Source organism: Mustelus asterias, chromosome 6 (assembly GCF_964213995.1).
Source record: "Mustelus asterias chromosome 6, sMusAst1.hap1.1, whole genome shotgun sequence".
Taxonomy (NCBI): Eukaryota; Metazoa; Chordata; class Chondrichthyes; order Carcharhiniformes; family Triakidae; genus Mustelus; species Mustelus asterias.
In genome coordinates, this window is record NC_135806.1 from 147,876,650 (window position 1) to 147,896,433 (window position 19,784).

The following is a 19,784-nucleotide window of genomic DNA, read 5'->3' on the forward strand; positions in this document are numbered from 1 at the left end:
CCTACCTCGTACATCCTATATCTTCCACCACGAACCTTATAGTTATGCCCCCTAGTAACAGCTACATACACCCAAGGAAATAGTATCTGAACATCCACTCTATCTATCCCTCTCATCGTCTTATAAATCTCTATTAAGGCGCCTCTCAACCTCCTCCGCTCTGAAGAGAAAAGCCCTAGTTTCCTCAACCTTTCCTCATAAGACCTACCCTCCAAACCAGGCAGCATCCTGGTAAATCTCCTCTGCACTCTTTCCAGTGCTTCCACATCCTTCTTATAGTGAGGTGACCAGAACTGCACACAATATTCCAAATGTGGTCTCACCAAGGTCCTGTACAGTTGCAGCATAGCCCCACGGCTCTTCAACTCAAACCCCCTGTTAAGAAACGCTAACACACTATAGGCCTTCTTCACAGCTCGATCCACTTGAGTGGCAACCTTCAGAGATCTGTGGATATGAACCCCAAGATCTCTCTGTTCCTCCACATTCCTCAGAATCCTACCTTTGACCCTGTAATCCGCATTCAGATTTGTCCTACCAAAATGAATCACCTCACATTGATCAGGGTTAAACTCCATCTGCCATTTTTCAGCCCAGCTTTGCACCCTATCTATGTCTCTTTGCAGTCTACGACAGCCCTCCACCTCATCCAATACTCCACCAATCTTGGTGTCATCAGCAAATTTACTGATCCACCCTTCAGCCCCCTCCTCCAAGTCATTTATAAACATCACAAATAGCAGAGGACCCAGCACTGATCTTTGTGGTACAGCGCTGGTATCTGGTCTCCAGTCTGAAAATTTTCCATCCGCCACCACCCTCTGTCTTCTGTGAGATAGCCAGTTACTTATCCAATCGGCCACGTTTTCCTCTATCCCACACCTCCTTTCTTTCGTCATGAGCCGACCATGGGGGACCTTATCAAACGCCTTACTAAAATTCATGTATATGACATCAACTGCTCTACCTTCATCGACACACTTAGTTACCTCCTCAAAGAATTGAATCAAATTGGTGAGGCAAGACTTACCCTTCACGAATCCGTGTTGACTCTCCCAGATTAAACTGCATCTTTCTAAATGGTCGTAAATCCTATCCCTCAGGACCTTTTCCATTAACTTACCGACCACCGAAGTAAGGCTAACCGGCCTATAATTACCAGAGTCATTCCTATTTTCTTTCTTGAACAGAGGAACAACATTCGCCACTCTCCAGTCAAAGAACGAACAAAGAACAATACAGCACAGGAACAGGCCCTTCGGCCCTCCAAGCCCGTGCCGCTCCCTGGTCCAAACTAGACCATTCTTTTATATCCCTCCATTCCCACTCCGTTCATATGGCTATCTAGATAAGTCTTAAACGTTCCCAGTGTGTCCGCCTCCACCACCTTGCCTGGCAGCGCATTCCAGGCCCTCACCACCCTCTGTGTAAAATGATGTCCTTCTGATATCGGTGTTAAACCTCCCCCCCTTCACCTTGAACCTATGACCCCCTTGTGAACGTCACCACCGACCTGAGGAAAAGCTTCCCACCGTTCACCCCATCTATGCCTTTCATAATTTTATACACCTCTATTAAGTCTCCCCTCATCCTCCGTCTTTCCAGGGAGAACAACCCCAGTTTACCCAATCTCTCCTCATAACTAAGCCCCTCCATACCAGGCAACATCCTGGTAAACCTCCTCTGTATTCTCTCCAAAGCCTCCACGTCCTTCTGGTAGTGTGGCGACCAGAACTGGACGCAGTATTCCAAATGCGGCCGAACCAGCGTTCTATCCATCTGCAACATCAGACCCCAACTTTTATACTCTTTGCCCCGTCCTATAAAGGCAAGCATGCCATATGGGGGGCGGCACAGTAGCACAGTGGTTAGCACTGCTGCTTCACAGCTCCAGGGTCCCGGGTTCGATTCCCGGCTCGGGTCACTGTCTGTGTGGAGTTTGCACATTCTCCTCGTGTCTGCGTGGGTTTCCTCCGGGTGCTCCGGTTTCCTCCCACAGTCCAAAGATGTGCGGGTTAGGTTGATTGGCCAGGTTAAAAAAATTGCCCCTTAGAGTCCTGGGATGCGTAGGTTAGAGGGATTAGCGGGTAAAATATGTGGGGGTAGGGCCTGGGTGGGATTGTGGTCGGTGCAGACTCGATGGGCCGAATGGCCTCCTTCTGCATTGTAGGGTTTCTATGATTTCTATATGCCTTCTTCACCACCTTCTCCACCTGTGACGTCACCTTCAAGGATCTGTGGACTTGCACACCCAGGTCCCTCTGCGTATCTACACCCTTTATGGTTCTGCCATTTATCGTATAGCTCCTCCCTACATTATTTCTACCAAAATGCATCACTTCGCATTTATCTGGATTGAACTCCATCTGCCATTTCTTTGCCCAAATTTCCAGCCTATCTATATCCTTCTGTAGCCTCTGACAATGCTCCTCACTATCTGCAAGTCCTGCCAATTTTGTGTCGTCCGCAAACTTACTGATCACCCCAGTTACACCTTCTTCCAGATCGTTTATATAAATCACAAACAGCAGAGGTCCCAATACAGAGCCCTGCGGAACACCACTAGTCACAGGCCTCCAGCCGGAAAAAGACCCTTCCACTACCACCCTCTGTCTTCTGTGACCAAGCCAGTTCTCCACTCATCTTGCCACCTCCCCCTTTATCCCATGAGATCCAACCTTTTTCACCAGCCGACCATGAGGGACTTTGTCAAACGCTTTACTAAAGTCCATATAGGCGACATCCACGGCCCTTCCCTCGTCAACCATTCTGGTCACTTCTTCAAAAAACTCCACCAGGTTAGTGAGGCATGACCTCCCTCTCACAAAACCATGCTGACTATCGTTAATGAGTTTATTCCTTTCTAAATGCGCATACATCCTATCTCTAAGTCCTCTGGCACTATCCCCGTGGACAGTGAGGACCCAAAGATCAAAGCCAAAGGCTCTGCAATCTCATCCCTTGCCTCCCAAAGAATCCTAGGATATATCTCATCTGGCCCGGGGACTTATCGACCTTCAGGTTTTTCAAAATTGCTAATACATCTTCCCTCAGAACATCTGCTTCCTCCAGCCTATCAGCCTGTATCACACTCATCCTCAAAAACATGGCCCCTCTCCTTGGTGAACACTGAAGAAAAGTATTCATTCGTCGCCTCTCCTATCTCTTGTGACTCCATGCACAGGTTCCCACTACTGTCCTTGACCAGCCCTAACCTCGCCCTGGTCATTTTTTATTCCTCACATAAAAGTAAAAAACCTTGGGGTTTTCCTTGATCCGACCCGCCAAGGACTTCTCATGCCCCCTTCTAGCTCTCCTAAGCCTTTTTTTCAGCTCATTCCTTGCTAAGTTGTAACTCTCAATGGACCCAACTGAACCTTGTTTTCTCATCATTACATACGCTTTCTTCTTCCTCTTGACAAGACATTCAACCTCTTTTGTGAACCATGGTTCCCTCACTCGGCCATTTCCTCCCTGCCTGACAGGGACATAAGAACATAAGAAATAGGAGCAGGAGTAGGCCATCTAGCCCCTCGAGCCGGCCCCGCCATTCAATAAGATCATGGCTGATCTGACGTGGATCAGTACCACTTACCCGCCTGATCCCCATAACCCTTAATTCCCTTACCGATCAGGAATCCATCCATCCGCGCTTTAAACATATTCAGCGAGGTAGCCTCCACCACCTCAGTGGGCAGAGAATTCCAGAGATTCACCACCCTCTGGGAGAAGAAGTTCCTCCTCAACTCTGTCTTAAACCGACCCCCCTTTATTTTGAGGCTGTGTCCTCTAGTTTTAACTTCCTTACTAAGTGGAAAGAATCTCTCCGCCTCCACCCTATCCAGCCCCCGCATTATCTTATAAGTCTCCATAAGATCCCCCCTCATCCTTCTAAACTCCAACGAGTACAAACCCAATCTCCTCAGCCTCTCCTCATAATCCAAACCCCTCATCTCCGGTATCAACCTGGTGAACCTTCTCTGCACTCCCTCCAATGCCAATATATCCTTCCTCATATAAGGGGACCAATACTGCACACAGTATTCCAGCTGCGGCCTCACCAATGCCCTGTACAGGTGCATCAAGACATCCCTGCTTTTATATTCTATCCCCCTCGCAATATAGGCCAACATCCCATTTGCCTTCTTGATCACCTGTTGTACCTGCAGACTGGGCTTTTGCGTCTCATGCACAAGGACCCCCAGGTCCCTTTGCACGGTAGCATGTTTTAATTTGTTTCCATTGAGATAGTAATCCCATTTGTTATTATTTCCTCCAAAGTGTATAACCTCGCATTTCTCAACGTTATACTCCATTTGCCATATCCTCGCCCACTCACTCAGCCTGTCCAAATCTCTCTGCAGATCTTCTCCGTCCTCCACACGATTCACTTTTCCACTTATCTTTGTGTCATCTGCAAACTTCGTTACCCTACACTCCGTCCCCTCCTCCAGATCATCTATATAAATGGTAAATAGTTGCGGCCCGAGTACCGATCCCTGCGGCACGCCACTAGTTACCTTCCTCCAACCGGAAAAACACCCATTTATTCCGACTCTTTGCTTCCTGTCGGATAGCCAGTCCCCAATCCACTTTAGCACACTACCCCCAACTCCGTGTGCCCTAATCTTCTTCAGCAGCCTTTTATGGGGCACCTTATCAAACGCCTTTTGGAAATCCAAAAACACCGCATCCACCGGTTCTCCTCCATCAACCGCCCTAGTCACATCTTCATAAAAATCCAACATGTTCGTCGAGCACGACTTTCCCCTCATGAATCCATGCTGCGTCTGATTGATCGAACCATTTCTATCCAGATGCCCTGCTATCTCCTCTTTAATAATGGATTCCAGCATTTTCCCTACTACAGACGTTAAGCTGACCGGCCTATAGTTACCCGCCTTTTGTCTCCTTCCTTTTTTAAACAGCGGCGTAACATTAGCCGTTTTCCAATCAACCGGCACTACCCCGGAATGCAACGAGTTTTGATAAATAATCACTAACGCATCCACTATTACCTCTGACATTTCTTTCAATACCCTGGGATGCATTCCATCCGGACCCGGGGACTTGTCCACCTTCAGTCCCATTAGTCTACCCAGCACTGCCTCTCTGGTAACATTAATTGTATTAAGTATTTCTCCTGCTGCCAACCCTCTATCGTTAGTATTTGGCAAACTATTTGTGTCCTCCACCGTGAAGACCAACACAAAAAACTTATTTAAAGACTCAGCCATATCCTCATTTCCCACTATTAACTCCCCCCTCTCGTCCTCCAAGGGTCCAACGTTCACTCTAGCCACTCTATTCCTTTTTATATATTTATAGAAACTTTTACTATCATTTTTTATATTAATTGCTAGCCTAGCTTCATAGTCTATCCTTCCTTTCTTTATCGCTTTCTTAGTCTCTCTTTGTTGTTTCTTAAATTTTTCCCAATCACTTGTTTCTCCACTATTTTTGGCCACTCTGTACGCAGCTGTTTTTATTTTAATACTCTCCTTTATTTCCTTCGTTATCCACGGCTGGTTCTCCCTTTTCTTACAATCCTTGTTTTTTGCTGGAATATATTTTTGCTGAGAACTGAAAAGGATCTCCTTAAAAATCCTCCACTGTTCCTCAGCTATCCTACCTGCCAGCCTGCTCTCCCAGTCTACCTTAGCCAATTCATCGCTCATCCTATCATATTTCCCTCTTGTTCTTGTTTAAAACCCACAACCCCTAACATAGGATATTACAATATCCCTTCTGCCAAAATACACCACCTCACACTTCTATAAGAACATAAGAAATAATAGCAGAAATAAATCATATGACCCATCAAGCTTGCCCCGTCATTTGGTATCATCGTAGCTGATGCTCAGCTTCAACTTTACTTTCCCGCCGCTTCTCGTGTTCTTCAATTCATTGAGGAACCAAAAATCTGTCTTTCTCAACCGACACCTGAACAAGACTTGAACAATGTCCTTCCAGGGAGATTGGCTGGTGTTGCTGGGAAGCGTTCGAACTAGATTGGCAGGGGGATGGAAATCTGAGGGCAAATTCAGAGCAAGGCTCGGGGGACAGAAAATTCACAAGAGACTCTGAAGGACCGAAGAAGCATGGGTCAAAAGAACAAAGAGAACAAAGAAAATTACAGCACAGGAACAGGCCCTCCAAACCTGCACCCACCACGCTGCCCGACTAAACTAAAACCCCCTACCCTTCTTGGGGACCATATCCCTCCATTCCCATCCTATTCAAGTATTTGTCAAGACGCCCCTTAAAAGTCACTATCGTATCTGCTTCCACTACCTTCCCCGGCAGCGAGTTGCAGGCACCCACCACCCTCTGCGTACAAAAAAACTTGCCTCGCATATCTCCTTTAAACCTTGCCCCTCGCACCTTAAACCTATGCCCCCTAGTAATTGACTCTTCCACCCTGGGAAAAAGGTTCTGACTATCCACTCTGTCCATGTCTCTCATAATCTTGTAGACTTCTATCAGGTCTCCCCTCAACCTCCGTCGCTCCAGTGAGAACAAACCAAGTTTCTCCAACCTCTCCTCATAGCTAATGCCCTCCATACCAGGCAACATCCTGGTAAATCTTTTCTGTACCCTCTCCAAAGCCTCCACATCCTTCTGGTAGTGTAGCGACCAGATTTGAACACTATATTCCAAGTGCGGCCTAACTAAGGTTCTATAAAGCTGCAACATGACTTGCTAATTTTTAAACTCAATACCCCGGCCGATGAAGGCAAGCATGCCGTATGCCTTCTTGACTACCTTCTCCACCTGCATTGCCACTTTCAGTGACCTGTGTACGATTACACCCAGATCTGTCTATCAATACTCTTGAGGGTTCTGCCATTTACCATCTTCACTGGAGTTTAGAAATAAGAGAGAGTATCTTATTGAATGTATATAATTCTGTCATGGCTGGACAGACTGGATGCAAGGATGTTGTTTCTTCTGGTGGGGGTGTGTAGAACAAGGGGTCACAGTCTCAGGATATGGGCTAGTGTATTTAGGACTGAGATGAGGAGAAATTTCTTCACTGAGAGTGGTGTGCCTGTGGAATTCTCTACCACAGAAAGCAGTGGAGGCCAAATCATTAAATATATTTAAGAAGGAAATAGATTTCTAGACTCACGGGTAAGGGGAGAGCGCTGAAGCACTGTTAAGATAGAGGATCAGGCATGATCATATTGAATGTCGGAAGAGACTTCAAGGGCCAAGTGGCCTACTCCTGCTCCTATTTTCTTTGTTTAGGACTGGATAGTCGGATTTCAGAGTGGAAGCCTGGCTTGGTAGATCACAACTTTTTATTTTTTGTTTAGAGACGTGGATGAACAAAGTCACAGAATTGCCAAGTAACTTTTAACAAAAGTATAAAAACTTATTAAAAGAATTATCGATAATACACCATTCCTTCACCCCTGTAAGGATATCACAAGTTACCAAATATTTATTTTACTCTAATGTTCTTAGTAAGTACACAGTCCATGTTAACTAATGAGCAAAATGTGGTCAGATACACCAGTCTCTGGAACCAAGTGACGTTCCAAACTCCATTCCTGAAAGACCACACCTTGGAATCTTCTCCCAAACAATGATTTTTCCCGTGTGCCTTCACAAAGGATCCACTTCCAGGATTTCCATCTCTCCATTCAGTATTCCTCTGCCTTAGACACAATCTTTCAGATAGCCAACCATACCAACAGAACACTACTGCTTCATATGCTGTATTGAGATGTCACCAAACTTTTTTGATTTACGTCAGATGTCTGGCTTCTCAGCGAGCCGACTTAAGATTTGGTTCTTGCAGCCGTCTCTTTAACTCAGAGTACTTTCTCAGTTTCTTAATGAAATTCTGCTGAACAGGCCCTTGTTCAACATCTTGTTCTTTAACTCAAATGTCTTCCTGAGACATTCGTTTGTCTCAATTTCTTTTTGGACTTTACATTCTTTTGGGATGTCTGCTTGTTGCAAATTCCTTGTCCTGTCCAGTTTCTCCTGGGTCTGGCTTAAAGCTAAACTCAGAAATTCTTTCTATCCTTGGGTGGCCTCTGTGGCTACACAACATTCTACTTTTCCTTTAAGTTTTGTTTGCATTCAGACTGTAAACCATCATTATCATACATGCATCTGAACCAAACTGAAGTCATTCACCAATTCAAATACAGAAGCACAAAATTGCCTGCAGAAGGCAGAGTGGTTGTAGATGGGTCTTTTTCTGAATGGAGGTCGGTCACCAATGGAGTGCCTCAGGGATCTGTTCTGGGACCCTTGCTGTTTGTCATTTTCATAAATGACCTGGATGAGGAAGTGGAGGGATGGGTTGGTAAGTTTGCCGACGACATGAAGGTTGGTGGTGTTGTGGATAGGTTGGAGGGATGTCAGAAGCTGCAGCGTGACATAGATAGGATGCAAGACTGGGCGGAAATGTGGCATATGGACTTCAACCCGGATAAATGTGTAGTGGTCCATTTTGGCAGGTCAAATGGGATGAAGGAGTATAATATCAAGGGTAAGATTCTTAGCAGTGTAGAGGATCAGAAGGACCTTGGGGTCCAGGTCCATAGGACTCTTAAATCGGCCTCGCAGGTAGAGGAGGTGGTTAAGAAAGCGTACGGTGTGCTGGCCTTCATCAATCGAGGGATTGAGTTTAGCAGTCGGGAGATAATGATGCAGCTTTATAAGACCCTCGTCAGACCCCACTTAGAATACTGTGCTCAGTTCAGGTCGCCTCATTACAGGAAGGATGTGGAAATGATTGAAAGGGTGCAGAGAAGATTTACAAGGATGTTGCCTGGATTGATTGGCATGCCTTATGAGGATAGGTTGAGGGAGCTCGGTCTTTTCTCCTTGGAGAGACGAAGGATGAGAGGTGACCTGATAGAGGTGTACAAGATGTTGAGAGGTATAGATCGGGTGGATTCTCAGAGGCTTTTTCCCAGGGCTGAAATGGCTGCTACGAGAGGACACAGGTTTAAGGTGCTGGGGAGTAGGTACAGAGGAGATGTCAGGATTAAGTTTTTCACTCAGAGGGTGGTGGGTGAGTGGAATCGGCTGCCGTCGTGGTGGTGGAGGCAAACTCGATACGGTCTTCTGGATGAGTACATGGGACTTAATAGGATTGAGGGTTATAGGTAAGTCTATTTATAAGCCTAGGTAAGTAGGGACATGACCGGCGCAACTTGTGGGCCGAAGGGCCTGTTTGTGCTGTATTTTTCCTGTGTTCTATGTTCTGAAATTGAACTTACTTAAAGCTATGCCTTATTTCTAATCACCACAAATGCAATTATAGGTCATTTAAAGCTATCTCTGCCTCCTGACAATTGGGCAGCACGGTGGCACAGTAGTTAGCACTGCTGCCTCACAACTCCAGGAACCTGGGTTTGATGGTTAGCTTAGATGACTTTCTGTGCGGAGTCTGCACATTCTCTCCGCGTCTGTATGGATTTCCTCCTTGTGCTCCAGTTTCCCCTCACAGTCCGAATGACGTGCTGGTTGGGTACATTGGCCAAGCTAAATTTTCCCTCAGTGTACCCGAAAAGGCACGAGTGTGACAACTAGGGGATTTTCACAGTAACTTCATTGTAGTGTTAATGTAAGCCTACTCATAACACTGATAATAAACTTGGATTAATTATAAACTGTCCTTTGGCGGTACCTTCCAAACCCACGAGCACTACCATCTAGAAGGATAAGAGCAGCAAATACATGGCAACACCGCCACCTGGAAGTTCCTTTCCAAGTCACCATCCCAACTCGGAAATATATCATAGCCATTCCTTCACTGTCACTGGGTCAAAGTCCTAAAGCCCCCTCCCGAACAGCACTGTGGGTGTACCTACGTCACATGAACAGTAGTGATTCAAGAAGGCAGCTCACCACCACCTTCTAAAGAGCAACTAGGGATGGGTGAACAGAGAACACAGCTTTATGATGATTTGAAAAAGAATCAGGGGTGAAACATTTTGTAATCAGCAAGAAGTTGTGATCTGGAATGTGCTGCATAAAGAATAATAGAAGCAAATAGAGGAGTAACCTTCAAAAGAGAATTTCACAAATACTTGAGAGAAAATATACTTTGCAATGAGGAGAGAGCAAAGGTGGGAATAATTGAACACCCACGAAGGAGCCAGCACAGGCATGATGGGCGGAATGGCATCCTGTACTATAGCATTCTGTTTATTTCTCGTATACTTACTAAGCTCCCGCTTAAATGCATTGCTGCTAATTGCCTCAGCCATGTTGTATGTTTTCTCCTCATTGCTTCTTCGGTAAAGAAAGGAGTCCCACACATTCAGAAACCACCCCACTTTGGTGTCATAGCAGAAAAGCAAAATATTGTGGATGTTAGAAATCTGAAATCCAAAAGTGCTGGACTGTAGGGGTTTTTCTCAGAATCTTATTTCCCACCTTTCCGATGGGCATAATCCAGTAAACATTAATGCAAATCAGTCAATAATCATCCTTGTCGCCAATTCCAGCCAATAGCAATTTACATCCTGACCTCGTGAGATCTTATTTAAGTACAAAGAACAGTACAGCACAGGAAACAGGCCCTTCGGCCCTCCAAGTCTGTGCCGCTCCTTGGTCCAACTAGACCAATCGTTTGTATCCCTCCATTCCCAGGCTGCTCATGTGACTATCCAGGTAAGTCTTAAACGATGTCAGCGTGCCTGCCTCCACCTACTTGGCAGCGCATTCCAGGCCCCCACCACCCTCTGTGTAAAAAACATCCCTCTGATATCTGAGTTATACTTCTCCCCTCTCACCTTGAGCCCGTGACCCCTCGTGAACGTCACTTCTGATCTGGGAAAAAGCTTCCCACCGTTCACCCTATCTATCCCCTTCATAATCTTGTACACCTCTATTAGATCTCCCCTCATTCTCCGTCTTTCCAGGGAGAACAAGCCCAGTTTACCCAATCTCTCCTCATAGCTAAGACCCTCCATACCAGGCAACATCCTGGTAAACCTTCTCTGCACTCTCTCTCACGCCTCCACGTCCTTCTGGTAGTGCGGTGACCAGAACTGGACGCAGTACTCCAAATGTGGCCTAACCAGCGTTCTATACAGCTGCAACATCAGACTCCAGCTTTTATACTCTATACCCCGCCCTATAAAGGCAAGCATACCATATGCCTTCTTCACCACCTTCTCCACCTGTGTTGTCACCTTCAGGGATTTGTGGACTTGCACACCTCGGTCCCTCTGTGTTTCTATACTCCTGATGACTCTGCCATTTATTGTATAACTCCTCCCTACATTATTTCTTCCAAAATGCATCACTTCGCATTTATCCGGATTAAACTCCATCTGCCACCTCTCCGCTCAATTTTCCAGCCTATCTATATCCTGCTGTATTGCCCGACAATGCTCTTCGCTATCCACAAGTCCAGCCATCTTCGTGTCATCCGCAAACTTGCTGATAACACCAGTTACACCTTCTTCCAAATCATTTATATATATCACAAATAGCAGAGGTCCCAGTACAGAGCCCTGCGGAACACCACTGGTCACAGACCTCCAGCCGGAAAAAGACCCTTCGACCACTACCCTCTGTCTCCTATGGCCAAGCCAGTTCTCCACCCATCTAGCCACTTCTCCTTGTATCCCATGAGCCTTAACCTTCTTAACCAACCTGCCATGTGGGACTTTGTCAAATGCCTTACTGAAATCCATATAGACGACATCCACGGCCCTTCCTTCATCAACCGTTTTTGTCACTTCCTCAAAAAACTCCTTAATTTCTGAAGTTACCACCCTCGGTTGCCATTAAGTTAACATCCCCACAGATTCATATTCTCGTCAGAATAAGCCAGATCCTGAGAAAGTGTTCATGTCTGGCTATACTTGTGCTATCACCATGACTTTGTATAGCTCTTATTCCTTGAGCTGGCATTGGAAGCCATTTTGTTCCTGACATCTTCTGATAAAAATGTCTACATTCAACAGTCTATTGTTCTACAGAATGTGGCTCTCTTCTGAGTGTCTCATCCCATCAGACCTTGCTGTTGGCTGAATTTTTACTTTCTAAGAAATAAGTTTTATAAATCCAAAATATATGCTTAAGTATATGCTTAAATGAGAAATACTTGTTATTTAATCAAACTGCCTTTTACACTTACAGTCTCTTATTAGTACATCCTTTAGTCTAAGATCACTCACTCCATGTCAGTATTGTGCTAGTGTTTTAAACTCATGATTATATATGTTTTCATTAGCCTAATTTGGCCCACCTACAGAATGGACATTGCAGCACCTGCAGAAAGAGAAGTAGATTTAACGTTTCAAGTCAAATGACTCTTCAGAAGTGTCAGGGAGTCATGAAGAGTTGTTGCATTACTACCTTCAATGATTTGTGAACTTATACCCCCACCCCTCCCAGATATTTTTGCGCCTCTACCCTATTTAGGCTCTAATTCTTCAGGGGTTAGGTGGCCTCCATATTCCTCCTAACAGTGTGCATCACCTCAGGCTTGCTTATAATTGATCTGATCTAAACGAGGCTGTGGTTGTGAGATCACAGCTCTAAACTGGCAAATGTCAAATCGATAGTAACCTGATTTTGCTTACTGATGTGGGATGCAGCCTCCTTTAAAAATGCATGCATGGTTTTTTAGAAATGGAAAATATGACCATAGCAAACTCTGGGAGATGGGAAAACCATTTTGCAATCTTAGTGTGAAAGAGGAGCATAACACACATTTTTATTAGGCATCTATTGAACAATGAATTCTTTGTTTCTCACAGGGAAGAAAGTGGCAAAACAGGAAGATCTGAAGGAGATGGGTGATATTTCCTCAGGGATGAGCAGTTCCATCATGCAGCTCTACCTCAAACAGGTTCTAGAAGCATTTTTCCACACGCACTCTCCTGTGCGCCACTTTGCACTTAATGTCATCGCTCTGACACTAAACCAGGGCTTGGTCCACCCTGTCCAAGTAAGCAAGACTGTTGGAATCAGTGATTAAGTGATAAAGCTAGATACAGTGATTGTTAATAGCATTGTAAACTGTTTAAAGATTGCAAACAGTCCAGTTATATTTCCCAGCTATTTTTGAGCATTCTGCTGTGTGTTTTTGTTGATGTTTGCTATGATTTTTCTGCCAGGGTTTCCTAGCATTGTGAATGTTTCATCGTAAGCAACCAGCAGGGTCTGTCCTAACTCAGTTTGGAGATGCTTTTGGAGGTTCTCCAGTGATTCGGCAGGCATCCCAAGTAATGCTGTAATGACACTGCAATTTGATGATACTCTGTCCGGTGCTGTTTGTCAGCACCTTGAGCAGTTTTCCGTACCAGTGGCCTGTGGTCTAGAGCAGTCTGCAACGATTTTGCTCAGGTCCATTTTCAGCCATGCAAGACCCTCAGCCCAGAGAAGCTGGGGAGTTCCTTCTGTTTCCGCCAGCATGTGCCAAGTTTTATTGCCTGCCCCGCGTTGCCGTGAGAAAGAGCTTGAACCTTCTTCAGCTACTGCCACCTTTGTGCTAATGGTTCTCCCACAATGGAGCTGCATAGGGGATTCCAGGACACCGATCAAGTGAAGATAGTGGAATGGCAACAATACATGTCCAATTCAGTATGGTGTGTGTCTTGGGGCAAACTTGGTGATTACTGTATTCACATAACATCGCTGCTTGTTCTTGGTAGAGGTGGCAGGAGAGGGCATTGCTGTTGAAATAAACTTGACAATGGCTGCAAGCGCAGTCTTTAAATCGTAGGTACTGCAGCTGCATGAGCCCAGTCGCAAAGGATGCTGATTAAACAAACTTCTGTGACCTGGATGATTAACTTCACAGGAGTTGTTGCATCTTCTCCCATTCTGGTGGGTGATGAGGGTTCCATCACGGATTGTTTCTGCCTTAATTTTATAGCAATGGTGTTGATGAGGCTGGTTGCCTAACTTTTCAGTAATTATTCATATAGTGTGTAAGTACTAGTGGACTGAAGGTCTTCACTTTTAGTAATATGAAGACTGCCCAATACTTTATCATTGTTCCCTTCTCATGTCCTATGTTTGTTTCCTTTACACAGTGTGTGCCATATCTGATTGCCATCGGAACAGACCCAGAATCCACAATGCGCAACAAATCAGATCAACAGCTGGTGGAAATAGACAAAAAGTACACGGGATTTGTACATGTACGTGGTGACTCCCTCCTTCTGCCCAGCTGCTGTTAACTCATTATTTAGCAGTTTTTCATGTGTCAGGACAAAGGGGCATAGATAGGTTTAGTGAGTGGACAGAAATCTGGCACATGGAGTATAATGTAGGCAAATGTGAAATTGTCCATTTTGGCAGGAAAAATGAACTCCAGAAATTCACAGTGACCAGAGAAATCATGCTGACTAAATTGTTAGAGCTGCAGGCTGACAAATCCCTCAGTGCGGAGGGGCTTCATCATAAGGTCTTGAAAGAAGTGGCTAATGAGACAGTTGATGAATTGTTTTTAATCTTCCAAAATGACTTGGATGAAGCGACTGAAGGTATGGTTGCCAAAGTTACTGACAACACAAAGATAGGTAGGATTGTAAATTGTGAAGAGAACGTGGGAGATTAGAAAAGGGCATAGATGGGTTAAGTGATTCTGGCAACATAGCAACACAGAATCTAGAAGCAGGAGTAGGTCATTTGGCCCCTTGAGTTTGCTCCACCCTTCATTATGATCATCAAATTAAATATCCTGATCCCCCTTCTCTTTCTCACCCCCGCCCCCCACGCTATATATATATACCTTGATCCCTTTGACCCCAAGAGCTAGATCCAATTTCTTCTTGAAATTGATCAACAGTTTGGCCTCAACTACTTTCTGTGGTAGTGAATTCCACACATTCACCACCCTTTGGATGAAGAAATTTCACCTCACCTCAGTTCTAAAAGGTTTACCCCTTATCCTCAAACTATGACCCCTAGTTCTGGACTCCCCCATCATTGAGAACATTCTTTCTGAATTTTATAAGTTTCTGAGATTCCCCCTCACTCTTCTAAACTCCAGTAAATATAAGAGAACAAAGAAAATTACAACACAGGAACAAGTCCTTTGGCTCTCCAAGCCTGCACCGACCATGCTGCCTGACTGAACTAAAACTCCCTACCCTTCCAGGGACAGAAGGGCAAAAGAGTAACAAGGAAGAGAGTAGGGCCTCTTAAGGATCAACAAGGTCATCTGTGTGCGGATCCACAAGAGATGGGTGAGACCCTAGATGAATATTTCTCATCAGTATTTACTATTGAGAAAAGCATGGATGTTAGGGAACTTGGGGAAATAAATCACGATGTCTTGAGGAGTGCACATATTACAGAGGAGGTGGTGCTGGAAGTCTTCAAGTGCATCAAGGTAGATAAATCCCCGGGACCTGATGAAGTGTATCCCAGGACGTTGTGGGAGGCTAGGGAGGAAATTGCGGGTCCCCTAGCCGAGATATTTGAATCATCGATGGTGACGGGTGAGGTGTCTGCAGATTGGAGGTGGCAAATGTTGTGCCTTTTGTTTAAAAAGGGCTGCAGGGAAAAGCCTGGGAACTACAGGCCAGTGAGCCTCACATCTGTGATGGGTAAATTGTTGGAAGGTATTTTGAGAGACAGGATCTACAGGCATTTAGAGACGCAAGGACTGATTAGGGACAGTCAGCAAGGCTTTGAGAGTGGAAAATCATGTCTCTCAAATTTGAGTTTTTTGGGGGGCGTGGCCGGGGTGGTGGATGAGGGCGGTACAGTTGATGTTGTCTACATGGACTTTAGCAAGGCCTTTGACAAGATACCACATGGTAGGTTGTTGCATAACGTTAAATCTTATGGGATCCAGGGTGAGGTATCTAAATGGATACAAAATTGGCTTCTTGACTTGGTTTAAAGGGTTGTTTTTCAAACTGGAGGCCTGTGACCAGCGGTGTGCCTCAGGGATCAATGCTGGGTCCACTGTTATTTGTCATTTATATTAATGATTTGGATGAGAATATAGGAGGATTGGTTAGTAAGTTTGCAGATTACACCAGGATTGGTGGCATCGTGGACTGTGAAGAAAGTTATCTCCGATTGCAACGGGATCTTGATCAATTGGGCCAATGGGCTGACGAATGGCAGATGGAGTTTAATTTAGACAAATGCGAGGTGATGCATTTTGGTAGATTGAACCAGGGCAGGACTTGCTCAGTTAATGGTAGGGCGTTGAGGAAAGTTACAGAACAAAGAGATCTACATGTTCATAGCTCCTTGAAAGTGGAGTCACAGGTGGACAGAGTGGTGAAGAAGGCATTTGGCATGCTTGGTTTCATCGGTCAGAACACTGAATACAGGAGTTCGGACGACTTGTTGAAGTTGTATAAGACATTGGTAAGGCCACATTTGGAATACTGTGTGCAATTCTGGTCACCCTATTATAGAAAGGATATTATTAAACTAGAAAGAGTGCAGAAAAGATTTACTAGGATGCTACCGGGACTTGATGGTTTGAGTTATAAGGAGAAGCTGGATAGACTGGGACTTTTTTCTCTGGAGCGTAGGAGACTGAGGGGTGATCTTATAGAGATCTATAAAATAATGAGGGGCACAGATCAGCTAGATAGTCAATATCTGTTCCCAAAGGTAGGGGAGTCTAAAACTAGAGGGCATAGGTTTAAGGTGCGAGGGGAGAGATACAAAAGTGTCCATAAGGGCAATTCTTTCACACACAGGGTAGTGAGTGTCTGGAACAAGCTGCCAGAGGTAGTAGTAGAGGCGGGTACAATTTTGTCTTTTAGAAAGCATTTAGATAGTTACATGGATAAAATGGGTATAGAGGGATATGGGCCAAATGCGGGCAATTGAAATTAGCTTAGGGGTTTAAAAAAAAGGGTGGCATGGACAAGTTGGGCCGAAGGGCCTGTTTCCATTCTGTTAACCTCTGATTCTAGGGACCATATCCCTCTATTCACATCCTATTCGTGTATTTGTCAAGACGCACCTTAAAAGTCATTTTAAAGTCATATAATCCTAACCAACCTAATCTCTCCTCATATGACAAACCTGCTATCCCAGGAATCAGCCTGGTAAACCTTTGCTATACTTCCTCTATGTAGCAAGGACATCCTTCCTCAGATAAGGACACCAAAACTGCACACAACACTCCAGGTGTAACCTCACCAACGCCCTATACAATTGCAGCAACATATCCCTATACTCAAATCCTCTCACTATGAAGGCCGACATACCCATTTGCCTCCTTTACTGCCTGCTATACCTACGCACTTACTTTCAGCGACCGATGCACGAGGACTCCAAGGTTTTGTTGAGTGTCCACCTCTCTCAATTTACACCCATTCAAGTAATAATCTGTCTTCCTATTACTAGCAAAGTGGATAACCTCACATTTATCCACATCATACTGCATCTGCCATGCAGATACCCACACACTCAGCCTGTCCAAATCACACTGAAGCATCTCTACATCCTCCTCACAGCTCACCCTCCCACCCAACTTTGTATCAGCTGCAAATTTGGAGATAATACATTCAGTTCCCTCTTCCAAATCACTATTATATATAGTGTGAACAGTTGGGGTCCCAGCACGGATCCCTGCGGAACCCCACTAGTCACTGACTGCCAATCAAAAAAAGACCCATTTATGCCAACTCTATCTGCTAACCATTCTATCCACCTCAAGACATTACTTGCAATCCAATGTGCTTTAACTCTGTTATGTGAGACATTGTTGAAAGTCTTCTGAAAGTCTAAATAAACCATATCCACTGGCTCTCCTCAGTCAACTCTACCAGTTACATCCTCAAAGAATTCCAATGGACCTTGTCTGATTATACCACTGCCTTCCAGGGTCCTAGCACAGAGCACTGCAGTATCCCACTAGTCACTGCCTGCCAATCAGAAAAAGAGTATAATGTGGGCAAATGTGAAACTGTCCAATTTGGCAGGAGGAATTGGAAAAAAAAGCTCATTATCTAAGTGATAAGAGATTGCAAAGTTATGAGCTGCAGGGTATTCTAGTGCATGAATCACAAAAGGCTAGTATGCAGGTACAGCAATTAATTAGGAAAGTTAATAGAATGTGATTGTTAATTATAAGGGGAATTGATTACAATTGTACAGGGCATTGTTGAGACCACATCTGGAATTAAGAATCTGCTGTTGACCATTGTCAATTGTCAGAAAAACCCACCTGGGTCACTAATGTCCTTTAGGGAAAGAAATCTGTCATTCTTACCTTGTCTGGTCTCCATGTGTCTCCAGAGCCATAGCAATGTGGTTGACTCTCAACTGCCCTCTAGGAACTAGGGATGGGCAATAAATGCTGGCCAGCCAGCAACGCCCACGTCCCACGAATGAACAAAAAAAAATCTGGAGTATTATGTGCCATATTAGTCTCCTTATTTAAGGAAAGATGTTACTGCTTTCGAAGCAGTTCAGGGAAGGTTTACTAAAGTCATACCAGGAATGGCAGAGTTGTCTTATGAGGAAAGGTTGGACTTTAGAGTTTAGCAGAATAAGAGGCGACTTGATTGAAACCTTTACGATCCTGAGGGGTATTGACAGGGTGGATGTGGAGAGAGTGTTTCCTCATGTCAGAGAATCTAAAACGAGGGGCCACTGTTTAAAAATACGGGGTCATGAGAAGAATTTCTTGTGAATGCCATGAATCTCTGGAACATTCTTCCTCAAAAGACAGTGGAAGCAGAGTCTTTGAATATTTTTAAGGCAAAGCTAGATAGATTCTTGATTGACAAAGGGGGGTGAAAGGTCATTGGGGATAGGCAGGAATGTGGGGTTGAGGTTACAATCAGATGAACCATGATCGTATTGAATGGCAGGGCAGGCCCAAAGTGCCAAGTGACCTCTGCTGTTGCTAATTCGTATGTTTGACCTCTCGTGTGATTCTAAAAAACTTTGTGACACTGTTCAAACAGGTGGGAGTTCTAGTATCCTGGTTAACATCTATCCCTCGACCATATCATTAAAACAAAATATCAGGTCATGAATGTCACTTTGTCGGATCTTGCAGTAAATTGGCTTTTTTGTTTATTTATTAGTGTCACAAGTAGGCTTACATTAACACGACAATGAAGTTACTGTGAAAATCCCCTAGCCGCCACACTCCAGCGTCTGTTCACGTACACTGAGGGAGAATTTAGCACGGCCAATGCACCTAACCAGCACGTCTTAGGACTTGGGAGGAAACTGGAGCCCCGGAGGAAACCCATGCAGACACGGGGAGAACGTGCAGACTCCACACAGACATTGACCCAAACCAGGAATCCCAGATCCCTGGAGCTGTGAGGCAGCAGTGCTAACCACCGCCATCATGCCACCCCTATGTCTGCTGCAAATCCTACATTACAGCAATGATGTCATTGGCTGTAGAATGCACTGGAATGCCCCAAGGCTGTAAAAGGCACTAAATAAATTCAGGTTAAATTCTAATTAGGCTCAGTAGTTATTGAAAGGGACAAGAATGAAGATATTCATTCAAAGGAAGCATTTGTCAAAGCTAGGAGGCTGGGAACATACGAAGCAAGTGTGGAATACAAGGAAAGTAGAAAGAAACATAAGCAAGGAGTAAGAAGAGCTAAAAGGGGTCATGAAAAGGGGGGATCTTATAGAGACCTATAAGATAATGAAGGGGCTGGATAGGGTAGAGGTGGAGAGATTCTTTCCACTTAGAAAGGGAACTAGAGGGCACAGCCTCAAAATAAAGGGGGGTCAGTTTAGGATAGAGTTGAGGAGGAACTTCTTCTCTCAGAGGATGGTGAATCTCTGGAATTCTCTGCCCATTGAAGTGGTGGAGGCTACCTCGTTGAATA

The 19,784-nt window shown here is 44.8% G+C and overlaps 1 protein-coding gene across 10 annotated transcripts in view; it reads left to right on the forward strand.

The window, feature by feature from the left end:
• LOC144495209 (nipped-B-like protein) overlaps positions 1 to 19,784 on the forward strand; it is a 728,344-nt gene that overhangs the window by 659,276 nt on the left and 49,284 nt on the right. For all 10 annotated transcript variants that reach the window (XM_078215273.1, XM_078215271.1, XM_078215278.1 and 7 more), the window contains 2 exons: positions 12,747 to 12,937; positions 14,028 to 14,135. In XM_078215273.1, the coding sequence (XP_078071399.1) occupies positions 12,747 to 12,937; positions 14,028 to 14,135 (299 nt within the window). The remainder of the gene's footprint in view (positions 1 to 12,746; positions 12,938 to 14,027; positions 14,136 to 19,784) is intronic.